This window comes from Anguilla anguilla, chromosome 1 (assembly GCF_013347855.1).
Source record: "Anguilla anguilla isolate fAngAng1 chromosome 1, fAngAng1.pri, whole genome shotgun sequence".
Classification (NCBI taxonomy): Eukaryota; Metazoa; Chordata; class Actinopteri; order Anguilliformes; family Anguillidae; genus Anguilla; species Anguilla anguilla.
In genome coordinates, this window is record NC_049201.1 from 65,808,942 (window position 1) to 65,831,222 (window position 22,281).

General features: G+C 40.2%; 2 protein-coding genes across 7 annotated transcripts; both read left to right on the plus strand.

The window, feature by feature from the left end:
• Positions 1-5,600: 5,600 nt before the first annotated feature.
• Positions 5,601-11,539, plus strand: LOC118233889 (lysosomal thioesterase PPT2-A-like). Of its 2 annotated transcripts, XM_035430103.1 has the most exons (9): positions 5,640-5,655; positions 5,759-5,968; positions 7,008-7,161; positions 7,473-7,568; positions 9,747-9,854; positions 10,025-10,108; positions 10,455-10,539; positions 10,731-10,785; positions 10,956-11,539. In XM_035430103.1, the coding sequence occupies exons 2-9, from the start codon at positions 5,792-5,794 to the stop codon at positions 11,097-11,099; spliced, it is 903 nt and encodes a 300-aa protein (XP_035285994.1). In that variant the 5' UTR covers positions 5,640-5,655; positions 5,759-5,791; the 3' UTR covers positions 11,100-11,539. The 2 variants fall into 2 exon arrangements, with proteins under 2 accessions (XP_035285899.1, XP_035285994.1); XM_035430008.1 differs by having other exon boundaries at positions 5,601-5,968.
• A 1,460-nt stretch (positions 11,540-12,999) lies between these two features.
• On the plus strand, positions 13,000-21,549 carry si:ch73-95l15.5. Of its 5 annotated transcripts, none has more exons than XM_035404587.1 (12): positions 13,000-13,063; positions 13,372-13,577; positions 14,391-14,564; positions 14,902-15,938; positions 16,512-16,661; positions 17,991-18,068; positions 18,648-18,764; positions 19,378-19,527; positions 19,892-20,059; positions 20,235-20,426; positions 20,903-21,094; positions 21,237-21,549. In XM_035404587.1, the coding sequence occupies exons 3-12, from the start codon at positions 14,396-14,398 to the stop codon at positions 21,339-21,341; spliced, it is 2,358 nt and encodes a 785-aa protein (XP_035260478.1). In that variant the 5' UTR covers positions 13,000-13,063; positions 13,372-13,577; positions 14,391-14,395; the 3' UTR covers positions 21,342-21,549. The 5 variants fall into 5 exon arrangements, with proteins under 5 accessions (XP_035260478.1, XP_035260498.1, XP_035260506.1 ...); XM_035404607.1 differs by having other exon boundaries at positions 13,006-13,063; positions 13,438-13,577; XM_035404615.1 differs by having other exon boundaries at positions 13,025-13,063; positions 13,416-13,577.
• The last annotated feature ends 732 nt before the right edge of the window (positions 21,550-22,281 follow it).

Here is a 22,281-nt window from a genome sequence, read left to right on the forward strand (position 1 = left end):
GTCCCGGGCCTCGTCCTCCTCTGACTCGAGGGCTTCCAGTCCTGGCCCAGGCAGGCACCCAGGTTCTCCATGGGCCACCCTTCCAGGTCTTGGGCGTAACAGGTATTGGCAGCAACGTCAGCAAGGTAGACAACTCGTCCAGCTCCTTGCGTGCACAGCTCCTGATTGAAATAGTAAGAAACTTAATTTTCTCCCTATCGTAAGCCCTTCGCAACATTGTGTAAAAATGAAGTTTACCTTAATAAGCTACATCTATGACATTGGCACTTGCATTCCATGGAAAAATATTACAACATTGAACACAATACAATATGTGCCTGTTTATATTTTTGTAATGCCATTTTCAAAAATGTTTACCATGTGTTTTGAAAGAGCACTTCACAAATAAGGTCAACAGCTTTTGCAAGCATGTGGGGAACACTCCAGTCTCATCCAAAAGTAAGGTATAACGTATGGGCTCAAATTAGTTCCAAAAGTACTTTGTACTTGCAAGCAATGACTTGTGCTTGCAACTTATGGCGTGTGTTTGTGCATTGCGAGTTGAAACTGAAACTAACAGTTGATTTTATTTTCGGTGCGGCGCGTAAGCAGCACGGCGAAGCAGCACTGCGCGGCGCGTCGTGTGTCTACACGGGTTCCGTTTGTGTCGCGCAAAGGCTTGCTTAAAGCTCTATATTCCTAGTAGCCCTCGCAGTCTGCAGTGGGATTACATCGTGTATTTCACGTTTGCTCACGACTGTTGATTATGGGTTAAGTGAATACTTGGTGAGAGACCTTTTTCAGTTTGTCAATTTGGTAATATTTTGTTAACTCATGTAAATACGTGAGAAAGTAAACTCTTTAAAGAATCACCATAAGCTTAAATCGCAACGTAGCCTACATAATAATCAATCTCAAACTGTATGTATTTGCTTGGTTAACAAGCGTGCCAACTTTATGAAGAATATGTAATGATCATAATAATAAATAATCCGTAATCAACCATTGGGAATTCCCGTGCCGTCTTGTTATTCACGTCAAAACATTTATATGATCATATTTAGTAAAATCAGCTAATCATCAAAAAGATGATAACAATTTAAACTTGGAGGGATATGAGCACCACAACGCCATGAATACAGGAAGCTGTCAAGTACAAGTGCAATAAAGGCTTGCTTACAACTTCACTTATAAAATAGGTGCATTTTCATCGGCAAGACCACTGAATAATCCGATTTTTTAAAGCTCTGTGGATTATCTGATTTTTATTAACAAGCCCTTTTTGAAAGCTCGGCGAACGAAGACATCGGAGAAGTCAAATAGGCTGAGCAATGGTTGGTTAAAAACTACCTTTCAACACTCGAGCTAACAAACCGCCGCTCGGTGCATTCACTTCTACATCATTCGATAGGCTACGTCTTCCTGTGGTGTATTTTCAAATTTACCCCACCCCCTCCGCAAAATAAGGTAGCGAAACTAAGTTTGCCTTTTCCCCAGGTTGCGGTTTTTTTTTAATTTTTCTGCAAGGACAATACAAAAACAAAAGGGCTTGTATTTTTTAGCTGCTTATAAAATATCTGGGAGGGAACTAGGGACACACCCCCAGTAGCCTAATATGGATGAAATATAAATCAGAGCATGTATACCTAGCATTTTAGAGCATATTTCTGTGTATAAACAGGTCATCATGACGCGCGGCAAGCAGAAAAATAGAACAGAAGCGAAAAACTACGCTTCAGTTCGCTTGTGTCGCACAAGTTTCGCACCCGGTTCGCGCCGCGTTCGCAGCTGGTGTAGAGGAGGTCGCCCGCTGCCGTTGTAATAACAGTACTTCAACTACGCTTCACTTACGCGCGTAGTACGCGCGTCGTGCGCTCGCGGCCGCTACACGTGCGGTGGGTGTCCGGCTTGAGTCTGTAATCGTTGCGCTTGTCTGCTTTCTGTCGCTGAAAAAACATGTTCTTGGAGCTGAAAATGTGTCTTATTTGAAAAACTCACTCCCTCCACACACTGAAAAAAAAAAAAAAGACTCCAAATGTTTGATCGCAATGACATCCTCTCCCTGGGTGTTTGCCCTACTTGATTTAAAAATGTAACTATAATTGATAAATAGTATGGTTGGTTACATGCTATATAAAAATTGTGTAGTTTAAATAAAATTAATGATTAATGATAAACGTTTCTGCCGATACCTAGAAAACCACAGGCTACACAATGTGTACACTTTTCGCTTTTTATATCACCTGTGAAATTAACTCTTCGGACCCAAAGTTGATTGTCGTCTTCACTACCCTAGTTTTTTGTAGATGAAACAGGTGTATCCAATATATACCACAATAGATATGAAACCCCTTATTTTGTTTAGAATACTTGGCCCTATCGGGAAATGTCAAGCTTCTGGGATGGATATATTTGGCTAAGTTGTTGACCCTATTATATGGAATTCAAAATAATTTTCGCTTCCTAAAACATGTTCATTTGAGTATACAAGCTTACATTATGCGCTAGGTTGTAAAAATTGACCACATCATTGAGCCATATCAATAGCTCATACCATTGTTTTATGAAGCACAAACATATTCGTAAGAGTACCTGTTGGTAAACTGGAATGGTTAAATAATTTTTTTCTTTTATCTTAATGGTTCTGCAACCAATTAAAAAAAAAAACAAATACATTCAATAATAATAAATAGTAAAATAAATTAACATTATATATCACTAAGATAAAACAAAAATAAATACCTTTATAAATGTCTGTGACTACTCATATATACATATTCCAATAGTCAATATGAATAGTTTGCATTTTATTATTTAAGCAAAAATGCTCCCACGTTCAGAAAAAATGGAGTTATTCAACAGAGATTACAGGTAGTGCTTTAATTACTTCAGACTGACATCTTTTGTTTTCTGAAGAAACCATACCAAAAATAACGCTTTCATTGTCTCCAACTATTTCTGTGGTACCTTGCTGTGTGAACATTTATTTTGTATTTGAAAACGTGTTATTCACAGAAGCTAACCTACCATAAAGCATCCAGTTGTTCCTACACAAGGGATCAATACAGGCGATAGCAAAAAATATTTGTAAATACACCATTTTACAATAATCTGTGTAATTCACCAATAAAAGTACCAAGTATATCAAGTGAAAAAAGACCCTTTTTAATGTGTTTGCAACCCATGTTTTCTTTCGTACATGGGTTTAGAAAAAACATTCAAACGTAGTAGGTTTATATCTGTATTCAGGGAAAAAAAACAATCCTAATGTGCTCTCCCGGTGTAAAGCTGAAAACGCATTTACCAGATGTATCCTAATGTAAAACCATCAGCTGACAGGCTTCCCTCAAGTCCCATCGCTGTCAGGCTATCTAATAGATCTAAATAATGAGAAATCATGATGGAAATGCTCACAATCGAAAAAGAAGCCTATTCTTCTGCCCCTGAATGAATAAAATATGGCAAATGTTGAGCAAAATATCCTGTCTGCCAGATTTGCCAGATCTAAGGCTAGACAATGCTCAGAAGCTGCCAGAGCAAATTACCACATTGTTTATTTTGTGTATCTGTATTCACTGTAGAGCTAGGGTTATTCCCAATGATCAGACACCCTCTTTATGGCTAAATTATATTTGGGAATAAACACAGCAGCACCTGCATGCCTAGAAACAGGTTCCTTAGAACTATCTGTGAATAGAGTCAACATTCCTTGGAAGTGTTGTTTAATGTATCCCTGAACAGGTGGAAAACTGGATTTTCCTTTCCGTTCCTGTTGTAAACTCAAGTCTACACTTGGCATTGGGAGTAGCCACAAAGAAATAGAGGAAATTGGAACTTTAGGGCTATAGGGTAGATTGTGCAATCATAGCATCCCCGCTTTAGCATCACCTACCCACCCAAAGCTTCTGAAGTGTTCCCAGCGTTCTGTTAAAACAGCCTTAGTGGAGTGTGAATGGCTGTGCCCCTGCAAATTAATTCAATATGCAAGCATTCATTTACTTCTCCTGATTTGTAGAGGCATTTATCCCATTTCAACCTGCATTGCTGACACTGGGGATGTTTTAAATGAACCACTACTGATTCTAAGAGCTTGAGCTTGTAAAGCTTCTTATTTCTTGAGGTTAGTTTCTGCTGCTGACATTTACGCTATACATCTGTAGTCTAAAGCTGATCTACAGAGTGCCCAGTATATATTTGTCAGAGATGTTCTTTTTGCTCCTCATTCCTGTCCCGTAAAGCACTGCAGTTTAATAATACATTTATTTCTGATTTCATTGCTATGTTTATTCAAGGTGAGCTTTTCATTAAACCAGACTCCAAGGAATCTTACCACTTTCTCTTGCTCTAATGGTTGCCCATACATTTTTAAGGAGATAGGTCTGTGGAATTGCGAAAAAACATATCACTTGTGTTTTTGCTATTGATAATCTAAATCCCCAATTGTTTGCCCATTTCTCTACCTCATCAATTGCATCTTGTATTTTCTTAATCACATAAGAGACATTTCGTCCTCTTATCGAGAGAGCCCCATCATCAGCATACAGAGATTTTCCTACATTTTGTTTTATGTGAGAGAAGATATCATTAATCATTATATTGTATAATAGTGGACTGCACACACTGCCCTGTGCAGTTCTATTCTCCACTACATACACATTTGAATAATCTGTGCACACCCTTACTTGTATTTTCCTTCCAAACAAAAAAGTATATCATATGCTTTTTCCGCATCGAAAAAGACTGCTACCACTACTTCTCTGTTGCTCTAAGCTTTCCTAATATCTGACTCTAAGCACAAAACTGAGTCAGTATCCCACACTATATTAAAGAGCTTAAAAACTACTGCAAGTGTTTTGTCCTTCATGTGCTCCATCATACTGTAGCAAACCCATCTTTCCCAGGTGAAGTCATACGTGCATTACTGATGGCTCTTTCTAATTCATATAAATTAAACAATGAGTCCAGTGAATTTCCTGACGTGCCCTTTTCTCTAATATTTCTGGATTTCCTGCCATGATTTTTCTTCAGCGCTGTCTGGCTTCCAAGGTAAGATTTCAGAATTATGGATCTTCCTGAATGTTTCAGCCAGCAGTTCAGCCTTTTCCCTGTTACTGACTGTGGTTTGGGCACACTGCTCAGTACAGGTAGCTCATCATTTCTCCTTATGCCCCTATATTTCTAATCATGCCCCATATTGTACATCAGACAGCTGAGTCTCTCTCCTGATACTATTACAAAAGTTTTGCCAGTATGTGCGCTTCGCTGCTCTTATAGTTTTACTAACTATTGCTTGAGCCTTTTTGTACTGGAGTAAATTCCAAAATGAGAGATGAACTTTCATCATTCATGTCTAAAAACCATATTCCTTGTTTTTATGGCTTCCTTACAGCTAGCCTCTGTAACATCAATTGTAAAATAGGCTATAGTTTTGGTGCGATGAATGATATCTGACTTCAAATGATTTTGTTACATCATGTGCGCACGTTTTCACGGAAATCTTCATTTTGTTATTGGTTTCTGTCATATCGCTATATTTGATATAAGTCAAAGCCGACAATGTAAACATAGAGTACAAGGAAGTGGCATCGCTTTAAAAAGGCAGACACAGCACAGCATAGGCTACTTGAAACGAAATAGCGGACGCGTCTCGTGTGCATGCATTGAGATATTTCTGAGGTGGAGACAGTGCATGGAAACAAAACTGCTTTTTGAAACTCTTCCTTTTCTCATTTATTACTTTTTTGCTAGACATTTAACTCCTTTTTTTCCTTTTGTATAGGCCTATCACCATATCTTCTGTGCAGTTGACGGTATGATGTCAGTACATAGTTTCCGTGGCACCAGAATGAGCGGAACTTCTGCGTTCATCTACATGCTCCTTAGTGTTTATTTTGCAGGCGACGTTGTTGGGTACAAGCCCGTCATTATAGTCCACGGGCTATTCGACGGCTCCCGTGAGCTGGCACACTTGACCCGCTTTATCAGCAAGGTGAGTGAATTAGATAATTAATTCATAACGACTGTAAAATGTGTTGTTTGAATAAATCGCTTTCACTGGCCTGATTCGATGCAGCTGGAAGTATAGTTTAGGTTCAGTTACATGAAAATACGCACTTAGTATAGATATTGTTATTCCTCTTTTTTTTAAAAACTTAACCTCTGTATTTACAAGTGGTCCGATCTCAGACTTGTCGGACTTTCCAATGCCCTCATGCTCGCACCTACAGTGTAATAGGCCTATAATGGGTAAGTGGTCTTGTAACCTAAAGGTCACAGGAACGATTCCTGCGTAGGGCACTGCCACTGTACCCTCGAGCAAGGTAATTAACCTGCATTGCTTCGGTATATATTCTGCTGTATGAGTGGATGCAATGTAAACGCTACGTAAAAGTTGTGTACTGTAGAGCGTCTGCTAAATGCCTGTAATGTAACCAAGCTAATCCGAACTGGGAGCTTGCACCTCGCAGCTCGGAGCGAGCTCGCTGCTCCGAGCTCTCAGATCATATGCTACCTGTCAGCTCGCACTTGCCAGAAGACATCTTGTCATCGTATGTGAAATGATTGAAATGATAATGTGCATCATTGTAAGACGCAAAGGGATAGTTAAAGCTGGAGTAGACATTTTTATATTAGAATATATTTTAATATCAAATATATATTTCAATCATATATTTATATCATACTTTAATACCTGGTCATGATAAAAAGATTATTTCTACATTCAATCCAGTTAGATAAATGCCCCCTCCCACATAATTTAACAATATACTGGTTTATAGGGATGCCAAAGAGCTTCAGAATGGATGCAGAGAAAGAGAGTTTGATGCAGTCTAGTGCTTATTTACGACTGTGACATTCTATGTTTAAAAATACTGTGATGTCCCTGTACAGTATTGATACCATTCAAAATGCTAAATATGACATATTATGAATGTATTTTGCACTGTAGCTATAGGCCTTCATACCATTGCAGAAAAAAGTTCTGTTCTCTCCAGTTATCTGAGCTCTCACTAACCTCCACTTCTCAGTCACATCCAGGTACAAATGTGACAGTGATTGACTTGTTTGACTACGAAGCCAGCCTAATGCCAATGTGGAAGCAAGTGCAGGGCTTCAAACAAGCTGTCCGCTCCATCCTGCAAAATGCTGTGGACGGTGTCCACCTCATCTGCTTTTCCCAAGGTCTTTACTGCATGCATGTCTGTTTTTAATAAGAATACTACAGCAAAATAATGGGTTACCTATGCATGTACTTCCTCTCTTATTCTTTTGATCCTTTCTCAGTGTCACAATGTAAAACATCTGTTGGGGTATCTTTAGAAATAAATTCACTTCTTGAGGAGTCAGCTTCTCTATTGTTTCTTCAAATTTAACATGTTGCCCTCACTTCTATTCAATTCAAGTTAATCTCTCTCTCTCTCTCTCTCTCTCTCTCTCTCTCTCTCTCTCTCTCTCTCTCTCTCTCTCTCTCTCTGCACCATTTTTTTTTACAGGTGGATTGGTGTGTAGAGGAGTTGTCTCCACTCTTCCAGACCACAATATTCACTCATTTATTTCGCTGTCTTCCCCACAGGGGGGCCAATATGGAGGTCAGTATTAAACATTCACCTCAATAATAACAATAAAATGACATGGCAGTCCCATTAAGCACAGCCAATACACATGATAGTCAATACTAACATGATCATTGCATGTTGTATGAGTTTGGCTTTTTAATATTTTTAATAATTTATACCTACTGCTTCTCCTCATTTTCCTCTTTGGCACCAGAGAAGTGGTCGGAACATTACAGTGAAATAAAGTGTATTTTTTCCTTTGCTTCAAATGTTTCTCACACCTCAGAGCTACATTTGCTCTTTAATACAATTAAATGTTTACCTATGTTTTGCCCTCTCCTCACACAGATAAGTAATTTTTTTTCTGCTGTCCAATAGCATAGATGTGAAGCTCGCAGGTAAGTTATTTTCACATTAGGTTGGGCTTTCACACTAGGTTGCTTTCACCTACACTACCATTCAAATGTTTGGAATCACTTTTATCATTTTTATATATTTCAATATTTTACATTGAAAGAAGCTGATACTTTTATTCACCAAAGTAGCATTAAATTATTAAAAAAATACAGCCAAGACATTGATAATGTTATTGTGAATAACCATTACTGTTTGAAATGACAATTCAATCTTTATGATTGCAAAGCACCATTTTCAGCAGCCTTTACTATATTGACAGCACACTGTGTTACCTCATCCTTAAAGGAGCAGTGTGTAGAATTTAGCGGAACGGACTTGGCAGAAATTGAATATAATATTCATAAGTATGTTTTAACTAGTGTATAATCCCATGAAAATAAGAATCGTTGTGTTTTCGTTACCTTAGAATGAGCCCTTTATATCTACATAGGGAGTGGGTCCTCTTCCACGTAGGTCGCCATGTTGCACCGCCATGTTTCTACAGTAGCCCATAACAGACAAACGGCTCTAGAGATGGCACATTTGTGATGCCTGGGTACCATTCAAATTATCTGTGTGTAATACCACACGTGTTGTTTACGGCATTGTCGCCCTTTTTAGCACAGTCTGGCTTGAATGACAATCCATTTATTCAATGGGTGAGAGTATAAGCTTTCTAACAATGTATAATATGTCTAATTTTGCTTTTGGAATAGCATTTTATTGGTCAGTGTAATCGAAAGTTATCATCGCATTCACTTACGTAGTAAGTGACACTTCCTTTACTTAGCAGTAAAACTTTTCATAATTTCTTGGAAAATACAATTATTATTGAGGACTTCTGGGCATAGCTAAGCGATATGTTTGCTGATAGACCTAGCTGGCATCGTTTTCTGGTGTAAGACAGAAGCGGATAGAAATATGTCATTGATTTACTGTCTGTCTCTATCTATTGAAAACAGATTTCATCATTGCTATGTAAGTATTACTGCTCAAAATATTTCGGTTATATAGGCCTACATTATTTTTTAAATTGAGTGTCTTTAAATAGGTTAGTGGTATTTTATAATGAGGATATTTCACACGGTAATGTAAGCGTTAATTAGTAGGTATTTACCATGCAAAGCAGCTAATGTTAGCCAACGTTAGCAATAAAACGCTACCACAATGCGGAATAATAAACAATCATAATTGCTATCTTACTTGTAACCTATGACCTTTGGTTTTACAGACTAACTAAATGCAAATTATAAATCTATCAAGGAACCTCATCACTTGACACTTGGCTACTCGATGCGGTCGTATTTTGAGTGATGAAGGCTATTTTGTGTGTGAGATTGCCAATAAACTGAAGATTTTATACAAAGGTGTGCACTACTGTTTTGAAAGAAGAGAGCGAACTGGATCTAACCAGGACAGAAAGAGCAGTGGAAGGCCCAGATGCGTGACTGCTCAAGAGGACATGTACATCAGAGTCTCTGGTTTGAGAAACAGACACCGCACCGGTCTTCAGCTGGCAGCTTCATTGAATAGTACTCGCCAAACATCAGCAACATCTGCAACTGTGCAGGGACGACTCTGGGATGTAGTAATAATAGTAATTGTAATTAGTAATTATCAATGTCTTGAGTGTAACTTTTGACCGATTTAATGCTATACTGGTGAACAAGAGTTTCAAAAAGTATCAATTTCTTTCTAAAACATAAACATTTCTCAGTGATTCCAAACTTTTGAACGGTAGTGTATGTTGGGTCAAATTCACTTATGATGAATTGGAATTTTACACAAGATGTCTCATTTCCATGTTCATCACAGACACAGAATACCTGAAATATGCTTTCCCAAAGTTCCTAAAGAGACTGGTTTATAAAATCTGCTACCGCTCTGTGGGACAAAAGCTGTCCATCTGCAACTACTGGAAGGGTGAGAATGGACGATCCTTTGCATTCCTTTGAGTCAGGGTATGTAATCCTTGAGGGTTTCTTTCCTGTATAAGGTAAAGGGTTGGAACAGCAACACCAATATTCTTGTTAATGCGTTTTTGACTCACTTTGCTGTGAATACAGATGAGGTTTTCTCTGATTCTCTTCCAGACCCCCACCACATAGACCAGTATGTGAAAGGCAATGATTATCTTGCATTGCTGAACAGTGAGAGGCTTAACCCCAGTGCAGCAGGTAATAAACTCTTGGTGGTTTTAACCTCATCAGTGAAAGGCTCAACCTCTAAATTAGTTTTTAACTGCACAGGACTAGTTGGTACATTATAAATTCAAAATGGTTAGGAATGAAAATGTTAAAATCCATTCTGAGGACCAGCTGCCCCTTTACACAATCATATTTTTAGTGTGTGTAAGGTTACAGGTGTAATTTGTATTTTGAAACAGTGATAGACACCTCATTATCGATCATGAAGTTAATGTCAGTATCGATTCGCATTTAGTCACATTCTGGTAAATAGACGTACGTGGCAATGACTGGGTACTAAGTCTGCGTGTTCATGCTATACCTCTATTTTTGTTAGTTTGGAAGAAGAACTTCCTGCGTATTAAGAAACTGGTGTTGATCGGAGGACCAGATGATGGTGTCATCACTCCTTGGCAGTCCAGGTTTGTAAGCACTCTCTTTTTTCTCTTTTTCGCAGTATTTTTCTGACATCTTAGCTCTCCCTGTATTGTCTAAGATCTCATTTGTTGATAACTAAGTCTCCTTCCAGCCCTCTCTGCATTTCTGAGACTTTATGTCTCTGTGTGACCCACTTGGTGCTGAGCTCATACTTATGCTATCTTTCTCTCAACAGCCATTTTGGGTTTTATGATGAAAATGAAGAAGTTGTTGAGATGAAGGACCAGGATGTGAGTCAAATGTTGTTCACCTTTATGATGATGATGATGATGATGATGATGATGATGACGACAATGTGATGATGATGATGATGATGATGATTATTATTATTATTATTATTATTCATAATATTATTGTATATTTAAAGAATTCACTGACATTTATTTTCTTCATATAACAGGTGTATGTGAAGGATGTTTTTGGGTTGAAGACACTGGATGCCAGAGGAGACTTGGTTGTGTGTGTGTTTCCCGGAGTGAAGCATACCAGTTGGCACTCCAATGAAGCAGTGTACTATGACTGCATCGATAAGTGGCTCACATAAAGCGTGATCATTGTGACAACAAAATAAAACATGTTCTGCATATATTACTGCTGAGTGATCATGTTTACATGTGCATGCAAATGCATACACGGAAAACATGTTTTTTTCATAATTACTTTGTTTATGATATAATAGTTAATCATGATCAAAATATAACAAGATAATGCACTTGATTAAATAAAAACTGTCCTTAACTTATAGCAATTTAAAGGAAAGTTCTAGTACACAGACTATAGTCACATTATTTTTTTTTCCTATACAGTTTAATTTCACATTTGTTCATTCGAAAAAGTGACCCTACTGCAGTTTCTGATGTTTGTTATTAAGGTTACAGATTGTGGTAAATTACAGGAGTGCAAATGGAATGAAAGGGGAGATTAAATGCTGCAACGCAATATATGTGTACTGTATTTAGTTCTCCTGTACTGTAATGGCGGGCTAACAATTTCTTGTCCATTGGAGAAATAAAGTTCCTGCATTTGGGAGTCTATCATGCAACCAAAAACAAAATGACTTCTAGCTTTACTGTATGGACCATATAGGCTTGGACACAATTATAACTAAGTTCACTGATAAACAACCATGACATTCTAGTTCATGTGATCAAGTATTTTCAAGTAATTACATTGTTTTGCCTCCCTTTGAGAAATAAATATTATGTATTGTACTTCACGCTTTTTGTACTGAATTTATTAAGTGTTATGATGCAGGGCTGGGGGTGGCCACTGATCAACTGGTGAACAGACAGAAAAACAACAATGTTTTGCTTTCTGTCCTTGCCCAAAAATTACAACTCAACAGAATTCTCGCCAGACAAGGGAAAATGCCAATCTGGCAACCAAACACCTCCTAGGCAAAGTAATAACAAAGACCCATAAATAAAAACCTGCAAACACACACATCACTTGTCCATAACACAGAATTCTCACCAAACAAGGAAAAAGGAGCAATCTGGCAACCAAACATCTCTCAGGCAAAGTAATAATAAAAACCTATAAACAAAAACTTGCACATACACACACACCGCACTTGCACGCACAAATGGCACTTGCACCCACACACAGCACCACACCCCCAAGGCCAAGGCTCCTTCCCCTAGGCTTGTGCACCAGGCCTTTTATCAGGTCCAACGATTAGGTAATAGCTGTAGCGAATAGCATGCAGCACAGCTGTCGCCATACCTGTGTGTGGGGCCAGTGCTGCCCCCTGGTGGACAACATCCCAACTGTTTCCCTGGTACGACGGTGTGTGAACTGTAGAACCCCAAGTTTAAAAACATTTTCCTTTGTTCTGAATAAGTGATTGCTAATTTTAATTTCTATTTTTCATTTTGCAAAAATTAGAAATGTATTTATGTATTGCACCATTAATATGAACCAAATATATCTCAATACTTTGTAGAATTGTTTTAAAACTGTCACCTGAATCTGACCATACAAATCAACAAAATGGGCTAAAGTCTGAATAAGATGAAGCAGGGACATTTGCCTATGGGCTGTTGTGCTGTTTTTCTGCCACTACAACAGATAAAGCAATCTGACTTTGCTAATCCCTCTTTCAGTTAGTGAATAACCTGTGCCTCATGGAATTGGGAAGGGTGTATACATGTATGTACTATTTTCTATGGAAATTATTAGCAACGCTAAGAGACTACAAATTATATTAATTTACTTTCATGTGAAAAGTGGACAACTTTGATATTTGAGGAAGCGTTTGACGGCACGTAGCCTACTGCATTTGCACACATGAAACAAAACTCATCTTTCCCCCCTATAAACCATGTTTTCTCATACAACAAAACATTTTGACAGCAATGCGTGTGAGTAGCAATTGCCGGAGTGAAATTCTGAAAACGCCTTTAAGGACAACTACGTTGTACCCTGGCCATAACAGGTATTGTTGGTGACGTCAGCAAGGTATACAACTCGTCCGGCTCCTTGCGTGCACAGTTCCTGATTGAAATTGTAAGCAACTTCATTTTCTTCCTATCGTAAGCCTTTCGCGACATTGTTTTTCTAATTTTTTTCTCGTGGAAGTTGGGTCAGTTTAAACATGAACTACCTTACAGTTTTGGACGTCTGAAACTGTACACGTTTACGGTAGAGGATGTGAGTTTCCGTGTTTGACTAGAGAACGCGAGACTGAAGCCAGATTTGAAAATGCCGTATTAGAAAGTAGCCTATGCGTAATGGTGATTCAAATTGGTTTTGAATTAGGCAACTTATTATTTTCGATATTCTGTACCAAGTTTTGAATGTTTTTTGTGCTTTAGGGCATAAATATGTGATGATTTCTTCGCTGAAAACTCAAAACAAGAACACCTGGCGTATTGCAACAGGGACCAAGAAGTCGACTGTGAGTGCGGAGCATAAATCAAATCTGGGGTCGTCGCAACCTACGGCAAGAGAGTGAAAAGACTGATTGTTCAAGCCACGTCTGTCGTAGGTTGAGGTCGCACATATCTACCGGAGGTAAAAGGTAAACTGCTTAACTTCTCTGCGTGATAGCATTGCTGTTCCGGATATAATCACTGTTTAAGAAAAGGTGAAAATTAAAGCTAATCTCAATTATGAACGTGACAATGTGACCGTGTGTCAGAAACCGCGATAGTTTGGTGGCGGCAGGGGCTGAGTTTTCCGAACAAGTTGCTATTGATAGTTTGCTTTTACTGGCAGTGGGCTTCAAGGTCGCTGTGAGCCGCAGTGTCTGTATGCAGTTTACTACTGTCAACATGGCCTTACAGTTGTGTGTGAAAGCACTGAACAAATTCGCTGAGGCAAGATCAAAAAAGTGCAGCATAAAAACCCAAATCGGTCAATTGCTCTCACAAGTGGAGCAGCAATACAGTCCAGTTAATAATCATAACCCCGCAAATGAACACGAATTTAATTTTAAATGACAATTCTATTCACCGTGGAGAGAGGCGGCATTGAATATGTTTAAAACCGTAATTTATTATTAGTTTAATAATGAAGGTTCCCCAGTTGATTGACTTGACTGAAACATTACGTTTCCACTCAAACTGGATGGAAAATAGCAACCTATTAGAGAACAAATTAATTCTGATCATCAGGAACTTTGACAAAATTACTCCCATTGCATCATATAGGCCTACTGTGCATGTGTTTATAGCTCTCATTGCCTGAGACTCCTGTGGAGAAATTTCAGGATATAATTTGTATAGCATATCAAACAACAGTTTGTTCTTTTCTTTTCTTATTCAAGACACTCATCTTATTCAAGATATTAACCTAAACTTAATTTAAGGACAGTTTTTAAATCTCCTTGTAGCTACAATGACGACAAGGGGCAAGGACAAGGGGTGCCGTATATGTGGAGGGGCTCTACATGGTAACCAAAGGCGATGGCTGTTTGGAGGTCAGAGGAAGGGTGGTCAGCCACAAACTGCAAATGATTCCCACTCCAAAGGAAGTCTGGCGAGTTCTTCCTGGAGCAGCCCATTGGGTGAGAGAGAATGTCAAACTTCCACCAGTGCATTTTTATAATTCTCTACATGACAAGAGGAATTTATGAACAAAAACATTGATTTGATGTAATACAAAGGCTCCGACCTAAAATACATTTATTAATAACTTATTTATTGGAAAGGGATAGGGATGCCTAATTTTATGAGTTGTGATTACACACACACAGACACAGATGCACACACATACACTCACACACACACAATAGTTCATATTGTTATCTCTAAAAAAAAAAAAAGTTCCGTAGGTACAGGAATGTATTAAAGTTTGAAGTTATCGTTGTTCTCATCCTGTCATCTTTGTTCTTTTCCTCTCAGGAAGCACTCTTTCACTGGGCTCATCTCGCTCTCTCTCAAAGTCTCCCTCCCTGTCATCCCTCACTAGAGGAGGTGACTTGCTTGCTATTCTAACACACATATTAGGGCATACTGTACCAAGGGGAGATAGGCGGGGGGAGTTTTTGTGTGGGAAATGTGTGTCGGTTTTAGAGAACATATTTAAATTTGACACTGTCATTGCTCGAGTCAAAGTCTTATCACTGGAGAGGCTGCAGAAGCTGAATCAGGAGAGGAACAAGGTCAGAACGTGGGTGTGCAGTGTATACAGGCAGCACAACCCCCAGGATCAGAAAATGGGAGGGGGCTCCAGCGAGGAAGAGGATGGAGAAGGAGGTGGTAGAGAGACAGGCGTAGGGGATGGATATAAGGAGTTGCTGAGGAAAAATATGGCTCTGTCTGAATTTGAATGCTGGTCAGAAAAATGGGACTCCTGTCCCTATTTCAGGAGAACGGGTAAGAGATGCAAGAAGGGCAAAAACTGTGAAGGGTGTGACTCTCTGAGGGTGTCTGATTCGGACTATGAGTCAGTATGCGGAGTTCCCCGTCGCCTACCCTGTCGTTCTTTCTCCCCATTGCCCCTCTCTCGGGATAAATCCCAAAGCATGCCACTGCAGTGGTCAAGAGTATCATCTGTCAGCTCCAGTACACTCTCTCGGGGTAGCTCTTGCTTGTCCTTACCTGGGCCTTCTCATGCGGACTCTGTCCAATCCCTGGACTCGCTGGATGGTAATGACCCCTTCGATTGGTCAGAGGAGCCCTCTGTTAACTTGGAAAAAATGCTGAGAGAGTTAAAACATATAATGGCCAGGCCAGTCAGCTCTCCAGTAGGGAGCCGGATTCCAGTTTTGGACAGAATGAAGAGAGGTCTTGCGGAAGGTGCAGCAGATCCATCGCAGATGACAGTAGCCAGGGTGCTGAGTTTTGGAGAGGGGGATGATCTGGGAGAAGACGTGGATGGAGAGACCAAAGATGCTTTGACTGAATTGAGAGATGAATTTATCCCTTTACACAGAGAGGTAAGGACACGGGCTCTAAAAGTTTTATTCATGTTGATTTCCAAACCAGAAACCGTTCTAATAATAACATTACGTCAGAGCATAAACATTCTTTTCAAACCTTTCCAAATGAAATTGTTTCATCACTTGTTAAAACGAGCACATTACATTACATTACAGGCATTTAGCAGATGCTCTTATCCAGAGCGACTTACACAACTTTATACATAGCATTTTACATTGTATCCATTTATACAGCTGGATATATACTGAAGCAATGCAGGTTAAGTACCTTGCTCAAGGGTACAACGGCAGTGTCCTTACCCGGGAATCGAACCTGCGACCTTTCGGTTACAAGCCCAGTTCCTTACCCACTGTGCTACACTCCGTCCTGTCCCGCCCATAGTGACCTTTATTAGTATTTTATTAATCTGTGATTTTCCATCTGATGTGAGTGACTTGACTGACAGCTGCAGAATAATTCATTGTTAATTACCAACTGAAATTCTCTACATCTGCTTCTGCTAATCTTTGCATGCAGGTTAAACAGCTAGTATAGGCTTTTGTACATCTCCTTTCCCATTTTTTATACAGAGAAATTCAAGTCAGATGCACATTGCTATCAGGCAGCTTAAAGCACAATTGGATCAAGCTCTTGCACATATCAAGACCCTGGAGTCACAACTCAAGAGTGCAAGCACACCTACACGGAGTGAAGGCGGTCAGTCAAATGAATGGACCGTGGTGAGTATTGACAGTTGTGGAAGAAAGCGGGCATAGTCGCATTGTCATTTTCAAAATTGTTTATGTTTTCAAGCGCTGACAGTGTTATGGACTGAGCTGTAAGCTGTTGGCTTTAGCTCACAGTGCTCTTGTACAGTGTTGTACAACCTAGTATCATGGCTATACATTTTGACATCCTATAATTTACCAAGCAGACCGTGTTTAGCCAACCACTAACCCCAATGCAACTCTGACTGACAGAGGCCACTGGTGTCAAATTGTCTGAATTTACTGTGCAGACTTTGCAGCAGAAATTTATAGAATTTCACACAAATCAATAAAAAGCAGATCCTGATCCCCAGTCAAATTCAGTAGTCAGAAAAGTAGTCAACCTTTTTACAGGTTACATGCTTCAGAAAGTATGCAACAATATTGAGTGTACTTTATATTTGTTTATTTTTTAGCGCTTTATTTTTGCGCTCAAATTATTTTTGACCCATAGCATACTGAGAGTGGCTTTGTGGCCCGTAGACCTTTTTTTTTGTTCTAGTGTGTGCTATTGCAGCACCCGGTGTTATCTGCATTTGTAGCATTCAGTTTCACCACTCTCACATAGTTCCCTAAGTTTTCAAACCTCAGACATTCCCCCATACACATAAATGCAATGTAAGAACTTCTTATGTAGTATAATTACTCCAGTGCCGCGTTGTTCCAGCAGTGATAGGTGTGTTATGTTGTATAGAAGGTGTGTCTGTGGTCTGAGGGTGCAGTAATGCATGCACACGTACACACACCACACCCTGGAATCTTCCCCTACCAGAGGAGTTTGCCCCAGGCTGAAGTAGATCTAGTGAAGGAAATCATTTGCTGACAAATGTCTCAGCTTTGGACTGTGGTATACTCTCTCTGTGTCTTCTATAAAAGCTTCAGTGAAGCTTGTTTCTACTGATGTGATCAAATATGCACAGATATAATATACATAGGTGTTATAATGTTAACACGTAGACTTGTTGGTTTGTACAGATAGCTCATAAATGACAAGTGATACTTGTGTTTGATATGCATATTGTGTTATCCTACATGCACACACATACAAACAGAGAGAGAGAGAGAGAGAGAGAGAGCATAACCTCATTTGAACATTGTGTGAAACTTGTATTTTTTCAGCCCCCACACGTAGACTTGTTGGTTTGTACAGATAGCTCATAAATGACAAGTGATACTTGTGTTTGATATGCATATTGTGTTATCCTACATGCACACACATACAAACAGAGAGAGAGAGAGAGAGAGAGAGAGAGAGAGAGCATAACCTCATTTGAACATTGTGTGAAACTTGTATTTTTTCAGCCCCCACACATGGACAGTGAGAAGATGCTGCTTCAGACCATGGGTGACACACTGCACTGCAGGGAGAAGGTCATACAAGTAAGCAATGTCGTGAGTGTATAGCTATGCTATATGTGGATAGCTATGCGTGTAAAAGCTATTTGACCATGACTTAACTTGTATTTCATTTATAATTACTCCATTGTTTGTATTATCCAGGTGTAGTCTGTAATGGCTTTAAAAGGCTGGCATAAGACACATGTCCACGGGCTGTTATCAGAGATTTCTGTTATTTTTATCTTGCTATTTAAATATTTGAATTCCTGTGATAGAACTGATCAGTTTATTATTGCAAAGAGAGAAACTGCTGTGTAAAATATTGGAGTTTCTCTTTGGAGTGTTACATGTTTGTTTCATGTTTTAAAATCTGTGTTGTGTGCAGAATCTTTGCTGTTACCTTAACAGGAGAGACTGCAAATGCAAATAAGCCAATTTTCTAGAAATGCTCAAGCAGCGTATTCTCATTCTTTCTGTTAAATTCATACAAAATGATGCTTCTGCTGTCAAGTCCATTTAGCAATCGAATGAAGCTTCCATTTATTTTGATTGTTTGGCTATAGCTTCCTTCCCCTCAGTCCTGACATTGCTTTGATTGACCCTACCCACTGTGCCCTTCAGGACTTTATGGCTTGCATCACTGAGCTGTGCATTGGGGCTGGAGTCAGTGCAGACGTCAGCAACAGGCTGATAGACGAACTGGCGAACACACTTAAAACCATTCAGAGAGACTCTGAGGTATGAACAACACCACCACCATTGTTAGGAATATATTTTTGTCTGTTTTGTAAATATTGTGTGTGTTTCAAATATAAGTTTGGGACATGTTTTGTATATTTTGTGGTGTATCCAAGTAGAACACAGACTTTGGGCTGTGAAGCTTCCTGCAGTCTCATAACAGATTTGGCCATGACAGTGCCAACTGTGACTGGCAGCATGAGCAACTCCCCTGGCCAATTGGGTGTTTGAAAGTTGCCTGGGCCTGCTATATTTAAGGAGCACAGTCCTCTGGCACAATGGCTGCATATCTCAAGTGATGGGCTCCACAGTGAAAAGACTAAAAACTCTGAGACAATGGTAGCAACAATGCACTTTTAGAAAGGACTAGTCTCTCTCCTTTCTTGATTCGGGAGGTTTTGCAATGGTAGCAAAGGCCGGCAAATATTATTTGGCATTCCACACAGTGAGAGAAGGAAAAAAAGTTGGTGATAAAAAACCATTTGGAACAAGTAAAGTCTTAATATTTTAGTGCTGTAAAATGTAAAATGTGTGTACTATTGCTTGTATCTGTGTCTGTTCTGAATGAGTATCTTGGTGCTTGTTGGGGCACGCTACATGTCTTCCCTACCAGCGAGCCCTGGAGTCCAGGTTGTTGGAGCTGAAAGAGAGGGAGCAGGGGATGGAGAGAGAGATGGAGGCTCTGAGACAGGCTGCAAGTGAGAGAGAGAGAGATCTGAACATGCTAAACACGGTGTTGCTGTGTAACCAGGACATCATCAATGTGAGTGGGCAAGGCTCGGGCCCAGTCTCAGGCCTTTTAATACACTCTTCTGTTGAACCACATTTTTTCCTCCAATCTCATTCTGGAGACCCATTACAAGACCTGGTTTTAATTCAATTTGCATTTAAGTACAGTAATTGGGTTTGATTGTGTTCATTCAGTACCTGACAAAATGAAATGCTCTTCTCACTATTGCGACAAAATGGTTTTTGATATATTTGCACATATATTAACCTCTCAGGTTAACTGATTGACGGCAAGGAATGAAACTCCGCTTGTGTAGTGGGTCAAAGGACAGGTAGGCTTAACAAACACTGTCTCGGCGCATGCAGTTTATACAGTCCCGTCACTCCTCCTCTCTCAGGAGCTGCGGGTGGAACTGGGAGAACGGGACAAAGTGCAGAGGGAGGAGCAGCAAGAGACGGAGGTGCGGAGAAAGCGAGACCAGGCCATGGCAGCCCTTCTGACGGAGAAAGAAACGCTCACTAGCTGCCTGAAGGAAGCGCTAGAGAGCTCTCGGAGAGATGTTCAGGTCAGAATATACCATCACCTGGTTTCACTTTTAAATGAACCCACACGTATAATATATAGCACTTTCCTTAGTCCTAATGACTAAAGATGTCATTGTTTGTAATTATTCCATCAAATATAATTATACTTATTCAGGCTGAATCTTACACGAAAAATGTATTTAACCCCCTCCACAGGCTCTTTCAGACTCTGTGATTGGCCAAGGGGTGTCGGGGGGTGGGGCTGAGGGTGCTCTGGCCTGTCAGCTCAAAGAGAAGGAGACATTGCTTGCAGGCTGGCTGACAGACAGAGAGGAGGAGAGTGCTACTCTGTGGCAGGAGGTTACACGACTCACTGAAGTCCTGAACGACAGTGAGACACTGATGCAGGTGTGTATGCAATATATGGTGGCAATTCATCACTTGTTTATTTCATGCATTATCTTCCTCTCTATCAAATCTGGAGGTCTGATACTACAACTGATTTGACCCTTTTTAGATCTTCCTTCCTGCTGCCACTATCTCTACAAAGCGCTTTGGCACATTGGACATTGATGCCATACAAATAAACTGATTTGAACTGACATGACATAATCGTCATGACATGACACGAGAACTCTGTTCCACTAAGCCACTCAGACAGACTGTGCATTTGATTAAAATCGTTTCTGGACCACAAGATTGATGAGAGTCCAGGTGGTTCTTTTTCGTGATAGGTTTGAAGTGAAATCTTGTGTGTCAGGCATTCATTTTTAGGGTTTAAAGGAATCTTAATACTGATAAAGTCCCACGTATCTGTGTTCATACTGTGGCCTTTATGTTCACGATTTGGGTTTCCAAACTGACCACTCCCTCCCTTCCCATAGACGCAGAGAGCCAGTCACAGTGAGACCGTGTCCACACTATCCGAGCAGCTGAGAGATGCACAGGAGGCCCTGCGGCAAAGAGCGAGAGAGAGCAAGGAGACTGAGAGGAAGCGACAGAAAGAGAGAGAGGAGAGAGAAGGGGAGCTGAGGAAACTAAGGCAGAGTCTGGAGAAGAGGGATGAGCTAATACAGGTATGAGACGCTCTTTGTTACTGTGTATGAATGCATACCATTGTTATATGAATGTGTGGCAATGCTATAATAGAGATGATGATCTCTCCCTCTTGTTCTCTCGCTCTCTCTTTCTCTCTCTCATTCTCTGTGAAAAAAATAGCAAGTTCTCTTGGACTCTGAGCAGCGGGACCAACAGCTTATGGAACTGCAACAGAGAATCCTGACCAAAACAGCACCTCAGACTGCCCTTAAACACACGCTATGAGGGTGAGGGGAGCAAAGATCCAGGGAAAAGTTGCACTACTTGCTATGCACCAAGTATTTGCTTCAATATGCACACACAGGCTATTGGACTTGTTCCAAGTGTACGTTTTTCTGAATGCAATTTACTATCATGGGATCTTAACACTTGCGCAAGAGAGAGGATTGATCACAGTTTTGCATTCTGAATCAATAGTAAAGTTTCAAGGGGATTTATTTCCTTTTTGTGAATTTTCTGTTTTTATTGAAATTGGTGGAAATTCATGATGCATTTACAGTGGTCTGAAAAAAGGATCATTATGTTTATTAATAATGTGATGCTGAATGGGCCGCACGGTGGTTGCAGTGGGTAGCACGTATTTCAGCTTGGGCCTTTCTGTGTGGAGTTTGCATGTTCTCCCCTTGGGTTTCCTCCGGGTACTCCGGTTTCCCCCCACAGTCCAAAGACACGCAGGTAGGCTAACTGGAGACTCTAAATTGCCCATAGGTGTGAGTGAATGGTGTGTGTGCCCTGCGATAGATTGCTGGCCTGTCCAGGGTGTAATCCTGCCCCTCGCCCAATGCACGCTGGGATAGACTCCAGGACCCCCCGGGCAGGGGCAGGGCAGGGCAGTGACCCTCCCCAGGACAAGCGGGTATAGATGATGGATGGATGGATGATGCTGTATGAGTGTGTGGTAAGATTCACTTTAGACCCCTGTTACTCAAATCACGGCCCTTGAGGTCCAAGAACTACTGGTTTTCCACCCTCCCTCCCTTTACCTGCGTGTCAATACAGTCTGGCCAATCAGAAGCACTAATTGTTCAGTTATTTACCTGGGGGAAAAGAAAACCACGACTGGATTTGGATTCGAGGTCCAGATTTGAGTACCCATGCTTTAGACTTTAAGTTGGCTTCCAGTATAAAGATACCTCATTGATACTGGAAGCAATACCAGCTCGTA